Source organism: Cyanistes caeruleus, chromosome 6 (assembly GCF_971803275.1).
Source record: "Cyanistes caeruleus chromosome 6, bCyaCae1.hap1.1, whole genome shotgun sequence".
NCBI lineage: Eukaryota > Metazoa > Chordata > Aves > Passeriformes > Paridae > Cyanistes > Cyanistes caeruleus.
The window spans coordinates 54423964-54442438 of NC_141706.1; the positions used below are offsets into that span (position 1 = coordinate 54423964).

Here is an 18475-nt window from a genome sequence, read left to right on the forward strand (position 1 = left end):
CCCCTGTAATGCTTCTGTTTCTTATGTCATCACTTCAAAAAGAAAATCCATCACAGGAGGAATTATGCTGCTTAGAATAAGGATTTAATCTAATAGCATTAGACAAATCTCTGGGCTTTCTCTGGCTTTCTGCACTAGAAAGAAGGTGGGCTGATTGATCCAAAGCATATTTTTTTCAGAATTGTCTAAAGAATTAGAAGCTTCATTTTCAAAATTATTTTAGGCACTTAACTGCTAAATCCTTTAGAGAGATATTTTGGCTCTTCCTTAGTCTCTTTTGAAAAATGAATTAAATTCATATAGCATGTAGATATATATAAAAAGTGAGTTTCCCTCTTCTAAATATCCATCCAGGAGATAGATATTTAGCTTCTAGAGATACAGTAAGCCTAGTTCAAGTGTAAAAACTCTGTAATATTTTTCCATTTAAAAATCTGGAGAAAAAAATAAATTCATTTAAGAGTGGCTCTTAATAAGCAAATTAGTTTCACAAATCTCTAGAAAAATTTAAAATAATTTTATGCAAAAAATTCTGTTCAAACTTTTTTTAGCTTAATAATAAGAAACTGTCTTGCCTTTCTGAATCTGTCTGGTTCCTCCAAATGTCCAGCACTCTGTTTAAAAGAAAAAAAAAAGAAGAGAAGAAAAAAAGAAGCATAAATTTAAGATCCCAGTGGAGCCTGTAAATGAATATTCACTACACAGGGGATGTTTCTTTCAAATGCATGGTCACCTGGACAGAGTGTACCAGCAGGAGATTTTTTTTAATGGGCCTTTTAACACCATTAGGCAGAAAGGTGGCATGGTTTTAGGTTCTTGACTACTTGAAGCAGATGAACAGTTGTCCCAGCAATAGCTTTGACTTTACTGACACCTACTGACTATGTTAATGCTTACAGAAGGTTTTGGTAAACACAGCATGAGTCATTACAATTGAGGGCAAACACAGAAATATGCTCTTAATTAATAAAAGTCATGCTTACTTTCCATGCATTTTAAAGGATTCATGTTCTAAACAGGCTTTGGATTTCAAGACATGGTGTTCTAAGGCAGAAAATTTTAAAGTGCCTCAAATTTTAGGTGTTCAAATTCAGATACCTTTGAAAGAACTGGTATACAGAAAATATCAAATGCAAACCTATAAATTCTAATCCTTTGATTATGGTATCTTGAAGCTGCTCAGATAATGTGAGTAGTTAAGCTAGAAAAATATTAATCAATAATTATGTATGTTTATGCTAAGAGCATGGGAATATCTTCAGCATGCCCTGGAATATCTTACATATGATGATGAATCCTGCCATTCTTAGCATGTCTTATATATAAAAACTCAGTAACTTCTTTAATAATTTGGTTTTTGCATTAAAATGCCTCCTCTTTATCTCATTATATATCATTAGGCTATAGAGTTTCAAAAGGGCTTAGGTCCTTCTGTGCACAGTTACTTTGAATCAGTTCAGTCAGTGGCTATTCTGTCTCACAGCAGGAGACACAAATAATGAACAGTGAATATATTCTTATTGCAGGAACTGTCAAAAAATAACTCTCTGGAGAAAGGACAAAAAATAGAAATCCATGTGCCCAGAACCCGGCACATATCCAAAATGTTCACACACACAGACACCTCTCAGTCCCCAGCTGCATTCCTCTTTGCCTTTTATTATTCTGGTCTGAAACTTCCATCTCAAGAAATATTTTGAGCGCAGCTTACAAAGGGAAAAAGCGCACAACTGTTAATTAAGCAGACACACGTGCATACTGTTGAAGTAAGACTAGCAATGTGAAGCAACCTGAAAGAGCAATGGCAGAGCTCAGCAGCTTGGGCTGTGTATTGTCACCTACCGGCGAGCTCATGGACTCTCTCAGCTTAGATTTGTAGAGCATCCATCGGTAACGCAGGTCCTCCAGGTCTTCAGAATTTCCAAAGACAGGGTGAAGATGGAGGAGGTCCTCAAAGAGATGCTGACCATGAGGCACACGAGACTGCAGCTCCTAAAAGCAAAGACAAGGGTCAGCAGCAATTCAGGATTCAGGAAGGCCCCACTTTTTAAATTAGCACTTGAAAAAACAGTGGCTATGCAACAGTACATTTGTTTTTGTTATTGCCTTTTGGGCCTGCAATGATATTAAATTTACCTGCAGGACTCCTGTAGCCTTGGATATTTCTGTGTTTAGTTTCTAACAATCCAACAAATCTAACAAATTGCCATGGCATTTGGCTATACTCATCAGGAAGAGTGAGACCAAATACTGATTTGGCACTGATTTTAATCACCCTCTTTGAAAAACACCTTTGCCATACCACACTGGAAATGTCCAACCCAACAGCTAAATGCCAGGTACTCCCTTCCCTTCTACTCTGGTTCTACTCTGGCAGAACTTTCTTAGTAGAAACATGAAATTGGTCCTGAATTCCTGATCTTCATCTACTGTAGAGTCTCATAAAGCAGAGAGCCTAGTGTTTGAATTTTTTGTCTATTTGTTCTTGAGGACTTTTTGGGGTTTTCTGGGGGAGTGGTGGGTTTTTGGTTGGTAGGTGGAGTGGTTTTGGGTTTTGTTGTTTGGGTTTTTTTTTATTCTGAAAGAATTCACACTTACTGCAATATTTTTCTCCATTCACCCCCTGAAAACTCACCTCAAGTTTATGCTGGTGTGCCTTGATTTCCTCTGCAGAAGATGGAGTCCCAGCAAGAATTTTGGTCAGTTTGGTGTTTTCTCCTCGTAGCCACTCTTCAAAGTCATGTAGGAGCTTTAAGTGGCTGCTTGTACTTTGCCATTCTCCCATTTTCTCCTAGGATACAGAACAACAGGAAAAAAAAGCCCTTACTGTTGTGTCAGGCTTTTCCTCTGAAGGCCTGATTGGGAAATCTTAACCTCCAACTTTGTAACCCACAATATCAGATGAAGGCAATGAAATTGTTCTTGTGAAGCTGGTATGATGGCAAACACAGAGTCCCCATCTCACCTGCTTATGGTTGGGATCGACATCAAAAAGGTGGAAAGCAGGTCTAGACATCCATCTGCTGTCCACAAATGCTCTTTTCTTCTTGTCAGCCACTGGTCTGTCTAACTGCCACTTTTTGAGGAGACTTGAAAACACAAAACCAGAGATATCAGTGCAGTGGACATCCACATTTTGACTGGGGCTATGGGAGACAACTCTGGAGAAACAGCACTATTGTTATTATATCATTATTAATACTAATAACACTATTACTATTGAAGATATTCCCAACTGGAGTGTCTCACAGCTGCACCAGGACTCTAGTTCTAAAATTTCCAAGTGTTTGTTTTCTTTTATTTAGGGGACTAAAAATATTACCTTAGCAATATAGCTTTCTTTCTGGTTACACAAGGCAGTACAATCAATTCCTCAATTTTGTAATTTAATTTTTGTGCCTGTTCTGACAGCATGTATGAATACAATCATACATGCAGCACATCATTAAACATTAATATAGATTGGCAAATATGAGCAGCATTTTGACACTACACAGTAGAGGCAAAATAAATTAAGTTTTCATTTCCCAGCTAAAGAGAAAATTTTTAGCTCTGTTTATACTTCTGTAGGTTTGCAAAAGGCACGAATCCCATTGCAGATACACCTTCCTTGAAGGCATCTCCAAGGAGAACAGGAAGATGAGACAGGACAGCACAAGTCACCCAGTCTAAGCCAAATTTCCTCTGACACAGACTGGCAGTACAAGAGTGAGCCAGGTCATAAGACTCTGCCTACTCCGACACGAAGTAAAGGAAGATTCACAGACATTGTGGTTCACAGAGTCTTAAAAATATTTTCTTAAAAGTAACTATTTTCAGTTTATAAACAATTAAATAAAATCCCATCTTGCTTCTAGTGCTGTGGTATGGCCATTCACAGCACAGAGCATAAAGCCTCAAGTGTGTCTGTTTTTACTGCAGTAAAGAGAACCCCATTGAAGGGACATAAGGAAGACCTACATGAGCACTTACCCAGTTGCCATCTCCTTCAGTGATTTCCATGACTCCTTCAGCTGATCCAGCTCTGCCTGGATATGGACAATCTCCTCTGGAGAAGAATTCTCCATGAGCAACTGGCCATGAGCTTCCACAAGGTGCAGCAGGATCTCCTTTTCTGGAAATTCAGCTAGCAATCTCTGAAAGGCAAAGCCCTGACAATTACTCCTAGGTATCCTGGGTAGAGCAGAGGTTATGTCAGACTGAAGGCCATGTTCAGTTCAGGACTATGCTGCTTTTGTTGGCACTAGCTAGAACATAGCTAGCAGGAAAAAACATGCCATGGATGCTTCCAAAATGCCAACATAGGTCAAAGAGCTGATGGGAAAAGTTTGAGAGTGCAAGCTGTCAATGCCCCTCCTTCTGTAGCCTTCCCATGAAAGATTTTGGTCTCCCATATGAAGGCAACAGCTGCCAGCTGAAGTAACCTACTGGAGTGAATTCAGCATGCAAAGTACTGCTACCCAAGGAAAAGCTGCAAGCTTTAGAACAGCTGAGTTCAACAAGTAGAAGGCCAGCTAAAATGGCAGGAATGTATTGATGAGTACACACAGGCAAAGGCAGGTGTTGTTCAGAGAGATGACCCTGACAGGAACAGACCACCTGTCCTTGGATAATACTTTATCCATCTCAACACTTCTTACTCATTTTCATTGCTCTTGTCTGTTACATGGCCCCACATCCCACAACACAGGGCAAAGCAGAGAGGCAACAGCAACCAACAGATACTGAAGGAGAAACACACATCATTACTCTCCAGGAAGTAAAGAAGTAAAGAACCAGGAAATCCTCACTAGAACCCCCCACTCTTAATGTTGCAACTTGAATGCTGCAAGGTGAGTAATGAACATCTTAAACTAAGATGCTTTTCTCACCTCCAGGTCTTCCAGCCTGCCCTCGGTGTTCTGCTCTTCCTCAGCATCCTGGCAGGACTCAATCTTCTCCCTGGTTACTGAGATCCACTGCTGGAGGTCAGACAGTTTGTCATTATATGCCCAATGCTTCTGAACGCGGTCTTCACTCTGCTGTATCATCATCTACAAATGATAAAAATATGTCAGATAAAGACAGACGAAAAGCACTATCTTTACCGGCTCTAACACTATGATGGGCACAGAACCTCATGGGCAAAAAGAAAAAAAGCAGCTATTAACAAGAGACAAAAAAACCTGTCCTTTTAGCATCAGTGGTGTGGAAAACACCTCCAAGCTCCTGCAGGCCTGAATTCAGCCACACGAGGGGGTATTAAGAACTAGAATAGCTCCTTTCCTTCTCAGCTGAAAGGGAATAAAGAATACACATGTCTGGGGGTTTTATATCCCAGTCAATAGCAAATACATCTTGCACTCCCTCAATCAGAAATGACTGTACAGACTCACTTGGAAAAAGTTCAGTTCAGTGATAAATGGGAAGAGTGAGACTGAAACTAGAATTCTACAGTGCATGTTCAGGTAACACATGCAATTTTATAGCGAACTACATAGCTAAGGTAACTTAATGAGCTCTTCTTCTGAGATTGCTCTGGAGGTCATTTTATAGGTATGTTTGCAAGCTACAAAATGCCTCAGGATTTTGTAAGTATTTATACAACTGCAGCACTTTTCTCTCATTAACTTTTAGGTAACAAAGCCATAAAACCCCCAAGCACTTTGATACAAACTCCCTCTCCCATAATCTGTGAAGTGCAAACACCATCATGATAATATAACTATTGAGCTCTTTTGGTCAGAAACCTCAGGCTCACACCAGAAATAGTTTATACAGATATAAAATCTGTGTGAATGGCATCCTATCCCCAAGGGAAATCACATTAGAGACAATCAGAAAATACTGGAATAGTTATCAAAGTCGTAAGAATTCAATGTCTTCTTCCCCTGAAAAGAAAATATCTGTCACTCAAAGCATGTAATGTCATATGCTCAAAGATTTTTTTAAAATATTTCTAAATAGAGGCAACTGACAACTCCCCAGGGGACTAAAAACTTTCATATGTTACCTCTAGTGATCTCTTCAGGGCCTGAGAGTCAGATGAGAGTTGGTTCATTTCATGCCTGTGTGTGGCATTTGACTGAACGAGCTTCTCTATCTCCTCCATGTGAATTGCAAGCTCGGCCAAGTCATCTTGGATCATCTGCAGAGGGAAAGACAGATTCTGTACGTGTAGTGCGTTAGGTATGGCATGGACTTTCATAAAACATACACCAAAGGCAGCTTCATTTGACAGCGTGAGGACAAAAAAAACGCAGCAACAACCACTGTCATTAAGAAAATTAATTGTTTCAAGGCCTAGGAGTAAATGTTTCTGAAAGAATTAGTTGGATGTCCTTTACATATTACTGTGAGATAACAGGGAAGATAAGTTGCTGAGAAGTGCCAAAGGAGCCAGAGCATAACCAGCAAAGAGCTATGGTGATAACACCCCTGTGGTCACCAAGGATGAAGTGCCACCGTACAGCTGAACTGTCCTAGCTCACCTTGGCAGAGTCACATCCCCTCTCCCTTCTCCTCCCACTCTTCTCTCCTCTCTCCCAGGTATGTAATCCCACTGTATGCCTCAAACAGGCTCTACTGCACGTTGGACCCTTTGCTGTAGTAGTTCAAAACACTAACTAAAAAAATTATCTTTTTCTGATAGGTTTTTTTTTGTTGTTGTTTTTTTGGTTTTTTGTTGTTTTTTTTTTATCTTGTACAGCTGAATCAGCCTGTGGAGAAAATCCAGCATGTGTCACAGCTAAGTGACAAGGTAAAGAGCAGAAAGAGGAGGATACAAAAGGAAGTGGACCACTGGAAACTCTTTTGAGGAAGTTAACCTGAACCAATCTATCTTGTGCAGTTTCACTACCAGTGGGAAGTGTCAGGATACATTTTCTTTAGCAATTGAACTAGCCCAAGAAGGTGTACCACCAACAGCTTCCAGCTGCTTCCTCCTGTAATATACTGTAATGTACCTGGAGTCTCTGGAGTTGAGTCTTTTTACCCAAGAGGTCAGGCCGTGGTTCCTTCTCCAGATCTAATTTGGCTTTGATGGCAGATAATTTCTTCTGCAATGGTGCAAAACCAGCATCAAAGTTCTTGTGTTGCAATATCAAATTCTAGAAGGAGAAATAAGAAAACAGGTCCAGCATTCAACTTACACCCCTTGCCACTATCTTTTGTCAATATCTGCTTCGTATTCAGAACAAACACTGAGCTAGGCTATGCAACAGACTACAAATTTATTTGAATATTTGATCAATCTAGGAAAAGGGATTAGTACTAAATTTATATGTATAAAACTGGCTTAGTAAAGACTTCATCTTTGTCTTTATCACAGGCAAAGACAATAAATGGGTTTTGTAGTTCACCTGGAGTTTGCTCTTGCTTTGCAGCAGACTTTTGTGTAGAATTTCTCTCTCTTTTGAAGCTTCAGCTACTTCTTGAAGGAAAGATGCTGCTTTTTCCTCACCAAGGACATTGTTCAGCAAATCTTTCTTTAGCTGTAATGTCATCAACTTCTCCTTGAACTGGGAGCTTTCAGCTAGAGCAGCCTGAAGGAGAAAAAGTTCTTCCAGTGAAATCATACCAAAATAATAATCATATAACCATATTATTCTTACACAAGTCACACAACCAAAGCAGTGACAAAGTCAGGTAAAAACAGTATGCTGGGCCAACAAGGGGTAACAGAAGGTACCTGGACAGTGCCCAGTTAAAGGAAAAAATTTCCTGATAATGTTAGAGGCACCAGGGCTGCATCCATTTTGTGAACAGGAAGAGAGGTAAGCTGTACTATGGAAAGAGTTGTCTGTGCAGAGGAGAGGCCTAAAAAACCAACAGGAAGGGCAGCTTGAATACTCATCCTGAGAATAAATTCCATCCCTGTTCACAGACACATTTATTCAGGAGATCACAGGGATGACAAAGTAACAAACACACCTTGCTGGGCACACCACAAATCGTGCATTTTAATTCCATGTCTTTATCACCAAATAATTCTTCGTTAACAGAGTCCACAAACTTCCCATCCAGGGAGATCTGGGCTAATGCTAAACAATATGATCATAATTGTTAAAGATATCTAGCACTTTATGCAGCCTACTCAGATGACAACTCCAATTAACCAAATGGAGGGCAGAAAATAAAACAATGTGCTTCTGCTGGACCTAAGACCTCCATCCCTGCTGTGGGTTTTCCTGCCACACTGGCAGGACCTTCAGCTGCTGCTGCCTGGCAGCTGTATGCAGGCTAGGTGAAACCCACATGTCTGAACTTAGCAACAGCTTTGCTACCTCGATGTGAGCCAGTTCTGGCTCTGGAGTCTCCAGGAGCATCTGGACTGATGGCTTCCACTGTTCAAAACTTTGCAGGGGATTTTGGATGAGTCTCCTCAGTTGGGTTTCTGTATCAGTGCTCATTTTAGAAGTCTTGCCTCTAACCCTGTAAGGATAAAGTGACAACCAAGAGAAGGATTATGAAGAAATCCAAACCCAAACATTCTATTCTTCAAGGCATGAATTAACACAATACTGGGGTGTAAACCATATACAACACAAAAGCCTCAGTCTGCTCTACTGCCTCTGCCTGGTGTTGCATACCAACAGCTGCTCTGTCAGTCAGAGACATCTGACAAAACTTTATTTAGATGCTGTAGGACACAGTTGTCCTTTGTGCAACTGTGTATCAAGAATTACTTTGCTTTTCTAGTAGCCAGCAGCCTCTCCTTGTACGTGATCTTTCTTGGCTGCTGTCACCAGTGGGATTTAACAAATTATTATCTCACTGACTGATGGGAGGAACAAATCAAGAGTGTCTAGAACATAACTGCAGCTGCCTGCAAAAAATAAGGTTTTATTTCTTAAAAAAAATGCATTAAAAAGTCTTCGATAGTAACACAAAAACTGAAAAATACATTTTTATATCAAATACAATTATTTTTAATTTTGCAGAACCACTTGAATTTATATTAGTACACAAAGGTGATTCTGATAAAAGCTTTGTATTTATGTATATGTATCCACATACATACACAGCTCTATTATTGGAAAAAAAAAACCATTAATCTGCAAACCTTCGATGAATATCCAGGCTTCTCTTAAAAAGGCTTATCCCAAACCCAGCCAAGCGACAAGGCCCAGCAGTGACACACCCCATGCAGCTGCCTCCTGTTTTTCTCAGACTCACAGTTTGCAGAATCCTGCCTGACATGGCAAAATGCAGCCCAAGCTTTATGCTCATAGGGGAACAGTATCTTGCAAACTCACAAGACAGGCAGGTGAGAGCAATGCCAATCAGGATCAATCCTGCCTTTCTATAAAAACACAAGCAATCTTACCTGTGTCACTGGGCCGTGACGGGGCTAAACAAAGGCAAGTTTGCAGAGGCCCAAAAGCTCTGCAAACAGAAAGTTCTGACTTAACACGTCCTCTGCCATTTGCTCTGCTGCCCCTGCCAGGCTCAGTGGGAAGCTGCCAGACTTCCCAAAGAAGCTTTAGAGAGAAGCTGGCAAAGAAGCAGCTGCCATTTTCTACTCATAGGCAAGTCCCCTGCCTTCTTTGCTCCTCTTTCAACATTGTTTATTTGCTAGTTTTTAAACTGAAGTCCTTTCCCACAATGAGCTATAACCCTTCCAGCAGGACAGCATACTGTGCAGAGGGAAATAAGCTGGGATAACAGGAAAAGAACTGACCTTCTTTTTTCCCTTAAAAAAATGATCCTTTCTTCTAGTTTGCAAAATTTGCTGCAGCTTCTTACTTCCTGATTCCAGGCAGCCTGGAAACGGAAACACTGAAGTCTGGGAGAGGCTAAACTTTCAGAGTTTCCAACCCAAGGCAAGTTGAAAACAGGAACATGCATATAAGCTGCCAGAAGAAGGGGAATAAACTCTGCCAAATAATTGCTAAGGCTGGTGAGTCACCACAACGAACTCAGCAAGGGAGGGCCATAATTCTTCTGAACCGTTTACTACCACGGCTCCTGTCCTGATTTTCTAGTTGCTGGCATGAAAGGCAAGCAAAATACATAAATTACTATTATGAAATGCTAATTAGATCAAATTAGCTGCCAACAATCTAATTTTCTTCAAACCATACACAACATTAATGATGTAAGATCATTGCTTGAAAATGACCAGGAGCCTCCAGCTCCTAGCAAATAGCTGAAATTACAGCTTTACTGAAGCATGGAGGCAGATGTAATTAGCAAAAGCTTTTCTTTCTGCCTATCACCTACAATTGGATGGCATATCATTTTTTTCTTAGGCCCCTGACAATCTCTCAGAGAAGATTTCCCCCACCTGCCCACCATAATCAGACCTCCCAGTACCTTTGATACTGGTGTATTGCAGAGACAACACTCTCAGCATGTGGCTGCACATCTTGGGAAAACCGTAGCAGTTCTTTAAGCTGAGCCTTCAGCCTCTCAATCTTTGACTCTTCTGCAGCCAGAGCTGCTCTTGTTGCCTTAATTATAAAAATAATGAACAGATCACACCTTATGTAGTGTCTGGTATATGAAATGAAGAAGTAAGGCTGTGTCTCAGGGTATGCACAAATTCCCCTTCAGTGGCTTTTTTCCTGGTTACAAGGAATATGATGTTTGCTAAGACAGAAAACATTTTCAGCAACAGTTTTTTTTTTTTCCAGCAGGCTCTCTCTCCTTCCCTCACAGTGCCCAGCCTCTGCATCTGATCTGCAGGGTTCACTGTTTGAACAGAGTGAATCACAAACAGGCCTGGTTTCAGTTCACTGATTGAAGTATATAACATGAGCTGCATTTTTGGAGCAGTCTTAACAGCATCTGTTTCCCTGAACAGATCCTTCTCAGAGACTCACATATAGAGAATGTTAATTCCAGGGTGACTCAGGGAAACAAAAACAACTAAAACCCATGCAAATGTAGATGGATTGAACCAGTCTACATTTTTTGGATCCTTTTTGCATACACTTTTCCCAGTTAGTCCTGCATAGCTCTAGACATGCAAACAGCAATGAAAGGCATTTTGAGAACAGATAATAAATGCAAAACCAGCCCTCGAGAGGAAACGAGTAGTAAAGATTCTTATCTACTTCATGTGTGATTAAGTAGATTTTTTGCACTCATTTTTGCAGCAGATTGGTTTTGGTGTAAATACTGGATTGTTACAATCTTGAGACTTCTTAGTATTGATGATGTGTCTGCTAGGAAAGAGAGATACCCATCTTACAGAGATGAAGGATATGATACAGCAATGTATCAAATACCAAATACCTCAGAAATACATGTAAATGCACTTGTGTCTGTGTATTTATATATACAGTGAGGCATTAATTTCCTGCTTCTTTTTAAGTGGAGCAAATTGTGTTGCTTGCTCTGTATTGTGCCTTTTGCATATGATCCCTTTGAACTCTAGGCACAAACTCCAGCACATCCTCCAACCCTGCTCCTTCTGTGCAGTGTAAGATGAAGGCTGGGACAGTGGATTCCATTGTTGGCAGTCACATTTTCCTCAGTGTGTTTCACACACTCTCACACTCCTTCCTTATCATGTCTAACCAATGGGACAGGCATCTGTGGGATGTGACTCTGCACGCTCAGTCTACGGCTGCACTTGATCCTCCACACAAAGGATAACAACTTACATTGCATTTTCTCCACAGAGCTACAAATTCATCTTCAGTCTTTTCCCCTTCCCCAGGGTCCAGGTCATTTTCTAGTCTCTGCAGATCTTTTCTCAGCTTCTGGATGTCTGCTTCTAATTGTCTGGCTTGGGACTCATAGGCACTTTCAGACTGTTGGATTTTGAGCACTCTCTCCTCCTCCTCACTACTCAGAAGTTTCAACTTCTCCAAGGCTTTTCTTAGCTCTTCAAGCTCATCCTTTAGTCTTGCAGATCCAAGTGGAGAGGTATTCTGAATCACTTCTGCACACTGACTTTCAAGGTGCTTCCATTTCTTTCCACCACTCCTAATGTCTTTGGCAATTTCCTGAAAAAAAAAAAAAAAAAAAAGAAAAGTTTATTAAAGATTATCTTTAGGAATGGGAAGCTGGGGAAAAAGCTGAAATCAGTAGGAGAAAAGATCACCTCTCCTGGTTGTATGTATTTTGGTTTTCACTTCTTATTTCAAAATATGTCTTTTTTCAAGTGACCAGAAGCCAGGGTTAGTCATCTGACTGCCTTCTGAGTAATACTAATTGTCATTGATGCTGAAAATACTGGTTTTCATTAATGCTTATCACCTGAGATCCCTGACAAAGAGAACAGCAGCTGCAGGCACTAGACATATATTAATAGTTGGATCTCAGAGATTTTAAGCTAAACATTAAAAACATTGGCACCAAAACAAAGGATATTGTTCTCAAAACTGGTATTTTCATCACCAGCTCTAAACTCTCAAAAACTGTAAACCTTCAGGGTCTATCTGGATCATGTTTACCAAATCTGATTTATTTAAACATGATTCTCAAGGAATCACATAACCATTGGAGATCAGGCTTTAAGAAAAACCAACCAGACCAGTCTGTGACTCATACTGGAAGAGCCATACATACAAACAGTTTCAGGACCTCATCTGCCCTAGACCATGCTAAAATCACCATCTATTTTGTATGTGCAATTCTTTTCTCAAGGACACCCTGGTATAGTTTGAGCAACACATACGGGCATGAAAAACACACAATCCTAACTCCCTGTTAGAGCTATATTGTTCAAGGACCTTCAGTGTCTTTAGCTTGTCCTCTGATGAAGACTTGGTTGCTCCTCCAATGCAGCAGTTTAATCTCTCTGTGACACCATTCAGCCACGACTGAAACTGGTTGACATTGGCGCTGTACTGCTCATGTTCCTTGGTTATCATTTCAAGAAGTTTCACTCTGTTCTGTAAAAAGAGACATCAGAAGTGGTGAGGACTGTGCTTATCTGGCTGTTTTCCCTTTACATTGTAATTTATAAATTTATAAATTACAATGTATTTGTAATTTATAAACAAGATTCCCTTTTCAGGAGCCCAAATAACACTTGGCCTCCACAGGAATTCAAAGTTTACCCTGAGAAACAGAACACAAAATTACACAAAGGCTTGTTCCTGTCTGGATTTTGCTGCAGGCTCTCAATGTCTAAGTCTCCAGGAACACAAACTGCAAGGCCCTGTTAGATGAATTTCTGGTTTTACAAACCTTCCTACTCTCTTTCTTAGAAAAAAAAGAGACAGAAGTTTGATTCTGGTTTTCACTTTGAGAGACAAGGTTAAAAATAAAGACGGGCACATCTGCCTTATCTCTCAAAATGAAAATAAAAGACAATGCACTAGAGGTGTGAAAATTGTTTTAAATTGTTCATTATTTAAACAGACTTCATGGGAAATGACCATCACCTTCAACTATGTAGCCCAGGCCCTTTTGTACTTACTTAGCAGGTCACAAACTATTCTGTGGTGGTATCACAGACTGGAAGCAAATTCAAGCCAATGGAAAGCAGGCTTCCTTTTTCAATTTACTGCCTGTGCACCCTATAACCAACAATCCTGAATTTACAAGGGCCTGCACATCATGAGTTGCTGCCTGCTGATCCAGTCTGGCACTCCTTAAAAGTCAGAGTTACATTTGCTCAGACTAGCCTTGCTTGCCAGCCCAAGTTCAGGCCTTTTTGAGTTCGACACAAATCACCTGCCCTGTTGTTTCACTCATACAATATTCAATGTAAATGTTGTTTTCTGCAAAACCAGACTGATTTTTTCTTGCCCTTCTCCAGTTGGCATGGGGAGGTGCCAATTGAGGTGCAGTGTGGTTACATTAGATTCAAAAAAATTAAATCATTCCTTGTGCAATCCATTTAGTGCTTGCAGCACCCTTGAAAGCACCCTTTGCTCTCACAGACAGTGGGCCACATTTCATTTTGTGTAACACAGGACACATCAGTGGCCTCTGAGCAGCTGCCCTCCATGGCAAGTGGAGTGACAGCTGCAATGGTGGGTAGAGCTGAAGAGTCCCCTTTGCACTTCCCTTGTCCCTGTCAGGCTCTGGACAGGCCCCCACACCTGCCAACCTGCCTGAGGTGGCAGTGAGCCATGCCCATCCTCTCAGCCTGCTCCCCAGCCAGGCCAACAGGATCCCTGTGCTGGGGCTGGCAGGCACTCAGGGACTTTGCCCTTCACCTTTGGGACAGGGAATGCCCATGGTGCACCTCAGAGCCACCACCCTGCGAGTGGAACACCATCAGTCTGTTTTTCACACTGCCACCTCAGTCTCTGCTGACTTTTGCAAATCCAGAGTGACTCCCCTCAAGTTAGCTGACTTGCAGTGGGACAGAAGGGGGACAGCTAAGGGACAGTTGCTTCCCATGGAGGATGAAATGCTGCCCATTTATTAGAGCATAACCTTTCATAGCACCAGCCATACACAGGATTGGATGAAACCAAAAGGTAGAATTATGACTGCAGACTTCTGTGGCCAAGATGTATCCAGCAGAACACCTCACTTACTATGTCCCCGTGTGTCAATTCTCAGATCTGCAGAGGTTAAACAATTCATGCTTCCACCTCAGCTTAAGGACCTGAAGAAGACACTCCCTACAGCAGTGTAAAAGGGCCGCACATCAAAGTGAACCAAGTCAGGCCAAGCTTATGGACTCCAGGGAATTAGATTAATTTGTTTTACTGGCAGAAGCTCTAAAAGCCATAAATCAGAGTAACAAAGCAGAGATGTTATTAAGCTCAAAAAACTTAGGCTGATATACAAGGGATTCAAAAGGAAGTCAAAACAACTTACCCTTAGCCAGCTAAAAAAAAGGATTAAGCAGTTTGGGCGTACTACTGGCCTGTGAGGTCAAGAAATAGATGCCATGGATCCGGACAGATTGTGCCAGCTGTCAGACAAAAGTCTTACAAAGGGATGGCTGAGCCCTCCCCACATGAGAGGTTAAGCAGGAAAACTTTCCAAAAATGAAAAATAAGGTATCACTTGCTCCTGTTAGGTTAGATGTTTGGAAAGCATCACAGTGTGAAATTCAACATCCGCATTCACTTGGCTAATGTGAGGAGACATGAAGCAAGGACATAGCTCTGCAAAGAATAGGAGCACAGACAGGAAAAGAACAGGTTTGCCATGGGCTGCAGAGAAAGGGATGTGTCTGGGTAGAATATGTCCAGCCCTGGCTACTCAGGGAAGGTGGGCAGAGGCTTAGGAAGCCTTCTCCCCTAAGCTCCCTTCAAAGTCAGTGAAAGCAAATGAGCCTCTTCTGAAAGGCAGACTAGAGCACATAAAGGAAGTTCCTACTTTAAATCCCTCTGTAGAATCTCAAGGAGAGTACAGAAAGCTCCTGTATCCCTTCATGGTGCTTTTAGTCTTACCCTTGGGGTACCTTAGTAAACCACTCTAAGTATCTAGGTTTCAGTTAACAGAGACAACATGGACTGAAATGAATTTGATGTGCTCAGTATTTAATATATTTCCTAAATATCAAAATCCTGTATATCATGTATATCTTCAATCCTCATTTATGCTAAAACAAACAACCATTCACCTCTGTGTATTTTTAATTTCCTGGGCAAGGCAAAGCATGTAGGAAATGGCTGCCACATCTAAAAATATTCCTGTCGACACAATTAAATGATATGCTTTTAAAATTTGGGAATGTTAAAGACGCATGCTAGCACTAAGGAAAAAAAAAAGCCTTCCCACCATTTGCTCATAGCAGAGAAGCAATATCACAGGCAAACCATTTAAGAAACACTGTCCAAGAGCCTGCCTTCTGATAGAGCTGGACAACTGCACAAGGTCTAAAAATGCTCTTCAAACACCAGTGTAATCTACGAACACCAGCGAGCCTCCTCTGCTCAGGCATTCAGCTGGCATCTGCAAGTCACATTGAGTCTGGCCTCCCATCATGTGAGGGGCCAGAGCAATCCCCTTACAATTCCTGTCTCTTTCATTCCTCCTGCCCGCTGGAAGAGGTGGCAGGGTTTCTCTAACAAGAGTTACACTTTCCAACGCAATTCCCAAGGTGCCTGTAACCTTGGCATTAGATTATAAACTCCTCGTTTACTTCAGTTGCAAAATCCAAGGCTTTCCAACTCCCTTCTTTGTTCCATACCTCCTGAAAGAGGGATTTCTTAGCTGGATTCTCTCACTCCATCTTTCTATGAAATGTAGTATTTATAACCAATGCCAAAGAAAAGCTTTTTCTAGTGTCTCAGTTGGCTGGAAACATAAAGACATATTTTGTCTAACTAATATGAGCCACTTCCTGATCTCATTTACACCAGCACATATCCAAGTTGGTTAGAGAAATCACACTATGTAATACCAGTCTCAGAGAGGTCACATTCTGGCTTTGAGTATTCAAATTACTTGTTTGAAAGAACAGCTTTATTAAAATAACTAATGACTGTCTCTGGCTTCAAAACCAAAGACAATTTTGGTGAGGAGGGAATGAATGGTAATTTTAAATGGCAATCTAGATAGACAACACCTGAAGTCCCAGAAACCTTCTTATTTGTATATCCAGATGCCTTGTAATCAAGCTAACAACCTTTAAAAATAAATAATCAGTGTTGAGGCCCAAGTCTGCTGGTGGCTTCTCTGGGGCATCTGCAGCTACAGAATTTCCAAATATACTCTACATTTTGGAGAGACATTAGCAGTAATTGCATATTTATGGCTAGAAAAGTATCTGAACTACATGCTCACAAAAGATGCCAGCTTAGGGGGTTTTCTGTCCCTTTTGGGGCTTGGGGTATTTCATTTCAAAAGAGAAAATATGGAGCAAGCAGGGAAATGGAGCAAGCATCCCAATGTTGTTGTTCTTTAAGTGTGATCTGAAGTTAACTTTGTACAACGGGAGGGAAAGCATCCATCACTGTCAGACTCCAGTTCTAGACTGGTGTGTAGGTGTGGGAATTAACAGAAGGCACCATTATAACAGAGGTAGACAGCAGAATCAATGTAATGAAAATAAATTCTATTTGCACCAGGTAATTCTAGCCTATGAAATTCCTGAAAGTCACTATGAGCAAAAACTAGGTTTCAATTTCTATATGTTTGGTATAAATGTCTCTATATATATATATTTAAAATATCCCTTTGAGTTTTTCTATTGATTTGGTTAGTAAGAAATTGAATTCTTCTGCCCATCCACAGATGTCTGCCCCTTGGCCATACCACATGGTCTAATCCTGTCTTTATTTGAGTTTTAGAAGTGGAAAGTACAAACATTTTCTGAAATCTTTACTCAGAAATAGGGTGAAAGGAGATCACTGGCACTGAAAGATGAAGCAGGATGTCTTACACCAGCCTATCTAACAACTGTTCAAGCTGGAACATTAGTATTGGGCAAGAATTAGTATCTGTGTGCATGAGAATCTTTCAGATAGTGGAACTGGCCACTGAGCAAAGTGTTGGGCCAGAGCTGACTACCACCGCCGTGTTTCCCAGTTCTGCAGGCAGGGAGGGAGCTCTGGGTCTCAACTAATGCTAGTGTCCATGTCATATTCCCTGGCTCCTGGAATGGGTACTCTGCCTCTGGTTATACATGAACCACTAATGTGCTGAAAGTAAGGAACAATTCAAACCTTATACAGAGATGACCTAAAGCAATATCCACTAGGTCACAGCAAGTAGCCTGCAGTTACTTTACAGCAACACACTATAAAGCACCATGTAAGAGCATCCCAATTAACATCACCCCAGGACAACAGCTCATCTTGGGACTTGACAATTGCTTCAAACAGTCCACTGACTGAAAGAACAGGGCTCCCCAGCCCTGTTTCCTTTAGCAGTCCTACCAGCTAAGCCCCATCACTCAAGGAGCAAGTAGCAAACACCATAGATTGGAGGAATTTGAACACATCCCACTCTTTGTAAGTGTACCTGAGCTTCTTGCTTGATTCCTTCATATTCCACCCTCATTTTCTTCTGAGCATCCTCATCAACACTGGGGTCACCTATCCTGCTGAACAATGAAGTGGCTTCCTCCAGCAGCCTTTCCAGCAGGACTGACTGATTTAGGACATCATTCTGCAAAACCTGAGCGTGGCTCAGCTGCCACTGCTTCTCCTTTAAGCCAAGCTGCAACTCAATGTCAGGCTCCAAGGTTACCCTCATGTTGTGAATCCATGTGTAAAACTCGTCTTGGGCTTTCAGGTACTCGCTCCAGTGCAGCCAGACCCACTCAATGCGGCTGGTGGGGAGAGCAAGAGAGAGGAGTTAGATGAAATGATCATGGCAGCAGTGGAGACCAACAATCTCAATAGGCCTTAAAGCAGTGCACAAGGTTCTCAGCAATTTTAACTTGCTCTGATTTCACAGGGCTCGGATTAACTTCCCAGGTCCTCTCTGCTTTGGGGAGGAAATATTCTGTAAAAGGTGCCTGTGCCTGACCAAACTCATCATTCCATGAGGGGGGTGGGTGTGAAGGCAGAGCACTGAGGTCTCATTGATCCTCTCTCCCCACACAGTCCCCAAAATGCTCATGGGACTGGGATTAGCAGGGAATTGCTATCTACAATCCAGGCAGCAGAGAGAAGCAGGA

General features: G+C 41.3%; 1 protein-coding gene across 6 annotated transcripts in view; it reads right to left on the reverse strand.

Moving 5' to 3' along the window:
• SYNE3 (spectrin repeat containing nuclear envelope family member 3) overlaps positions 1 to 18475 on the reverse strand; it is a 59939-nt gene that overhangs the window by 12078 nt on the left and 29386 nt on the right. For all 6 annotated transcript variants that reach the window (XM_086891940.1, XM_086891941.1, XM_086891944.1 and 3 more), the window contains exons 4-17: positions 17815 to 18124; positions 12666 to 12827; positions 11592 to 11936; positions 10297 to 10433; positions 8265 to 8412; positions 7341 to 7523; positions 6945 to 7088; positions 5993 to 6127; positions 4872 to 5033; positions 3973 to 4136; positions 2966 to 3089; positions 2636 to 2791; positions 1843 to 1992; positions 576 to 614 (exon numbers count right to left, since the gene is read on the reverse strand). In XM_086891940.1, the coding sequence (XP_086748066.1) occupies positions 576 to 614; positions 1843 to 1992; positions 2636 to 2791; positions 2966 to 3089; positions 3973 to 4136; positions 4872 to 5033; positions 5993 to 6127; positions 6945 to 7088; positions 7341 to 7523; positions 8265 to 8412; positions 10297 to 10433; positions 11592 to 11936; positions 12666 to 12827; positions 17815 to 18124 (2359 nt within the window). The remainder of the gene's footprint in view (positions 1 to 575; positions 615 to 1842; positions 1993 to 2635; positions 2792 to 2965; positions 3090 to 3972; positions 4137 to 4871; positions 5034 to 5992; positions 6128 to 6944; positions 7089 to 7340; positions 7524 to 8264; positions 8413 to 10296; positions 10434 to 11591; positions 11937 to 12665; positions 12828 to 17814; positions 18125 to 18475) is intronic.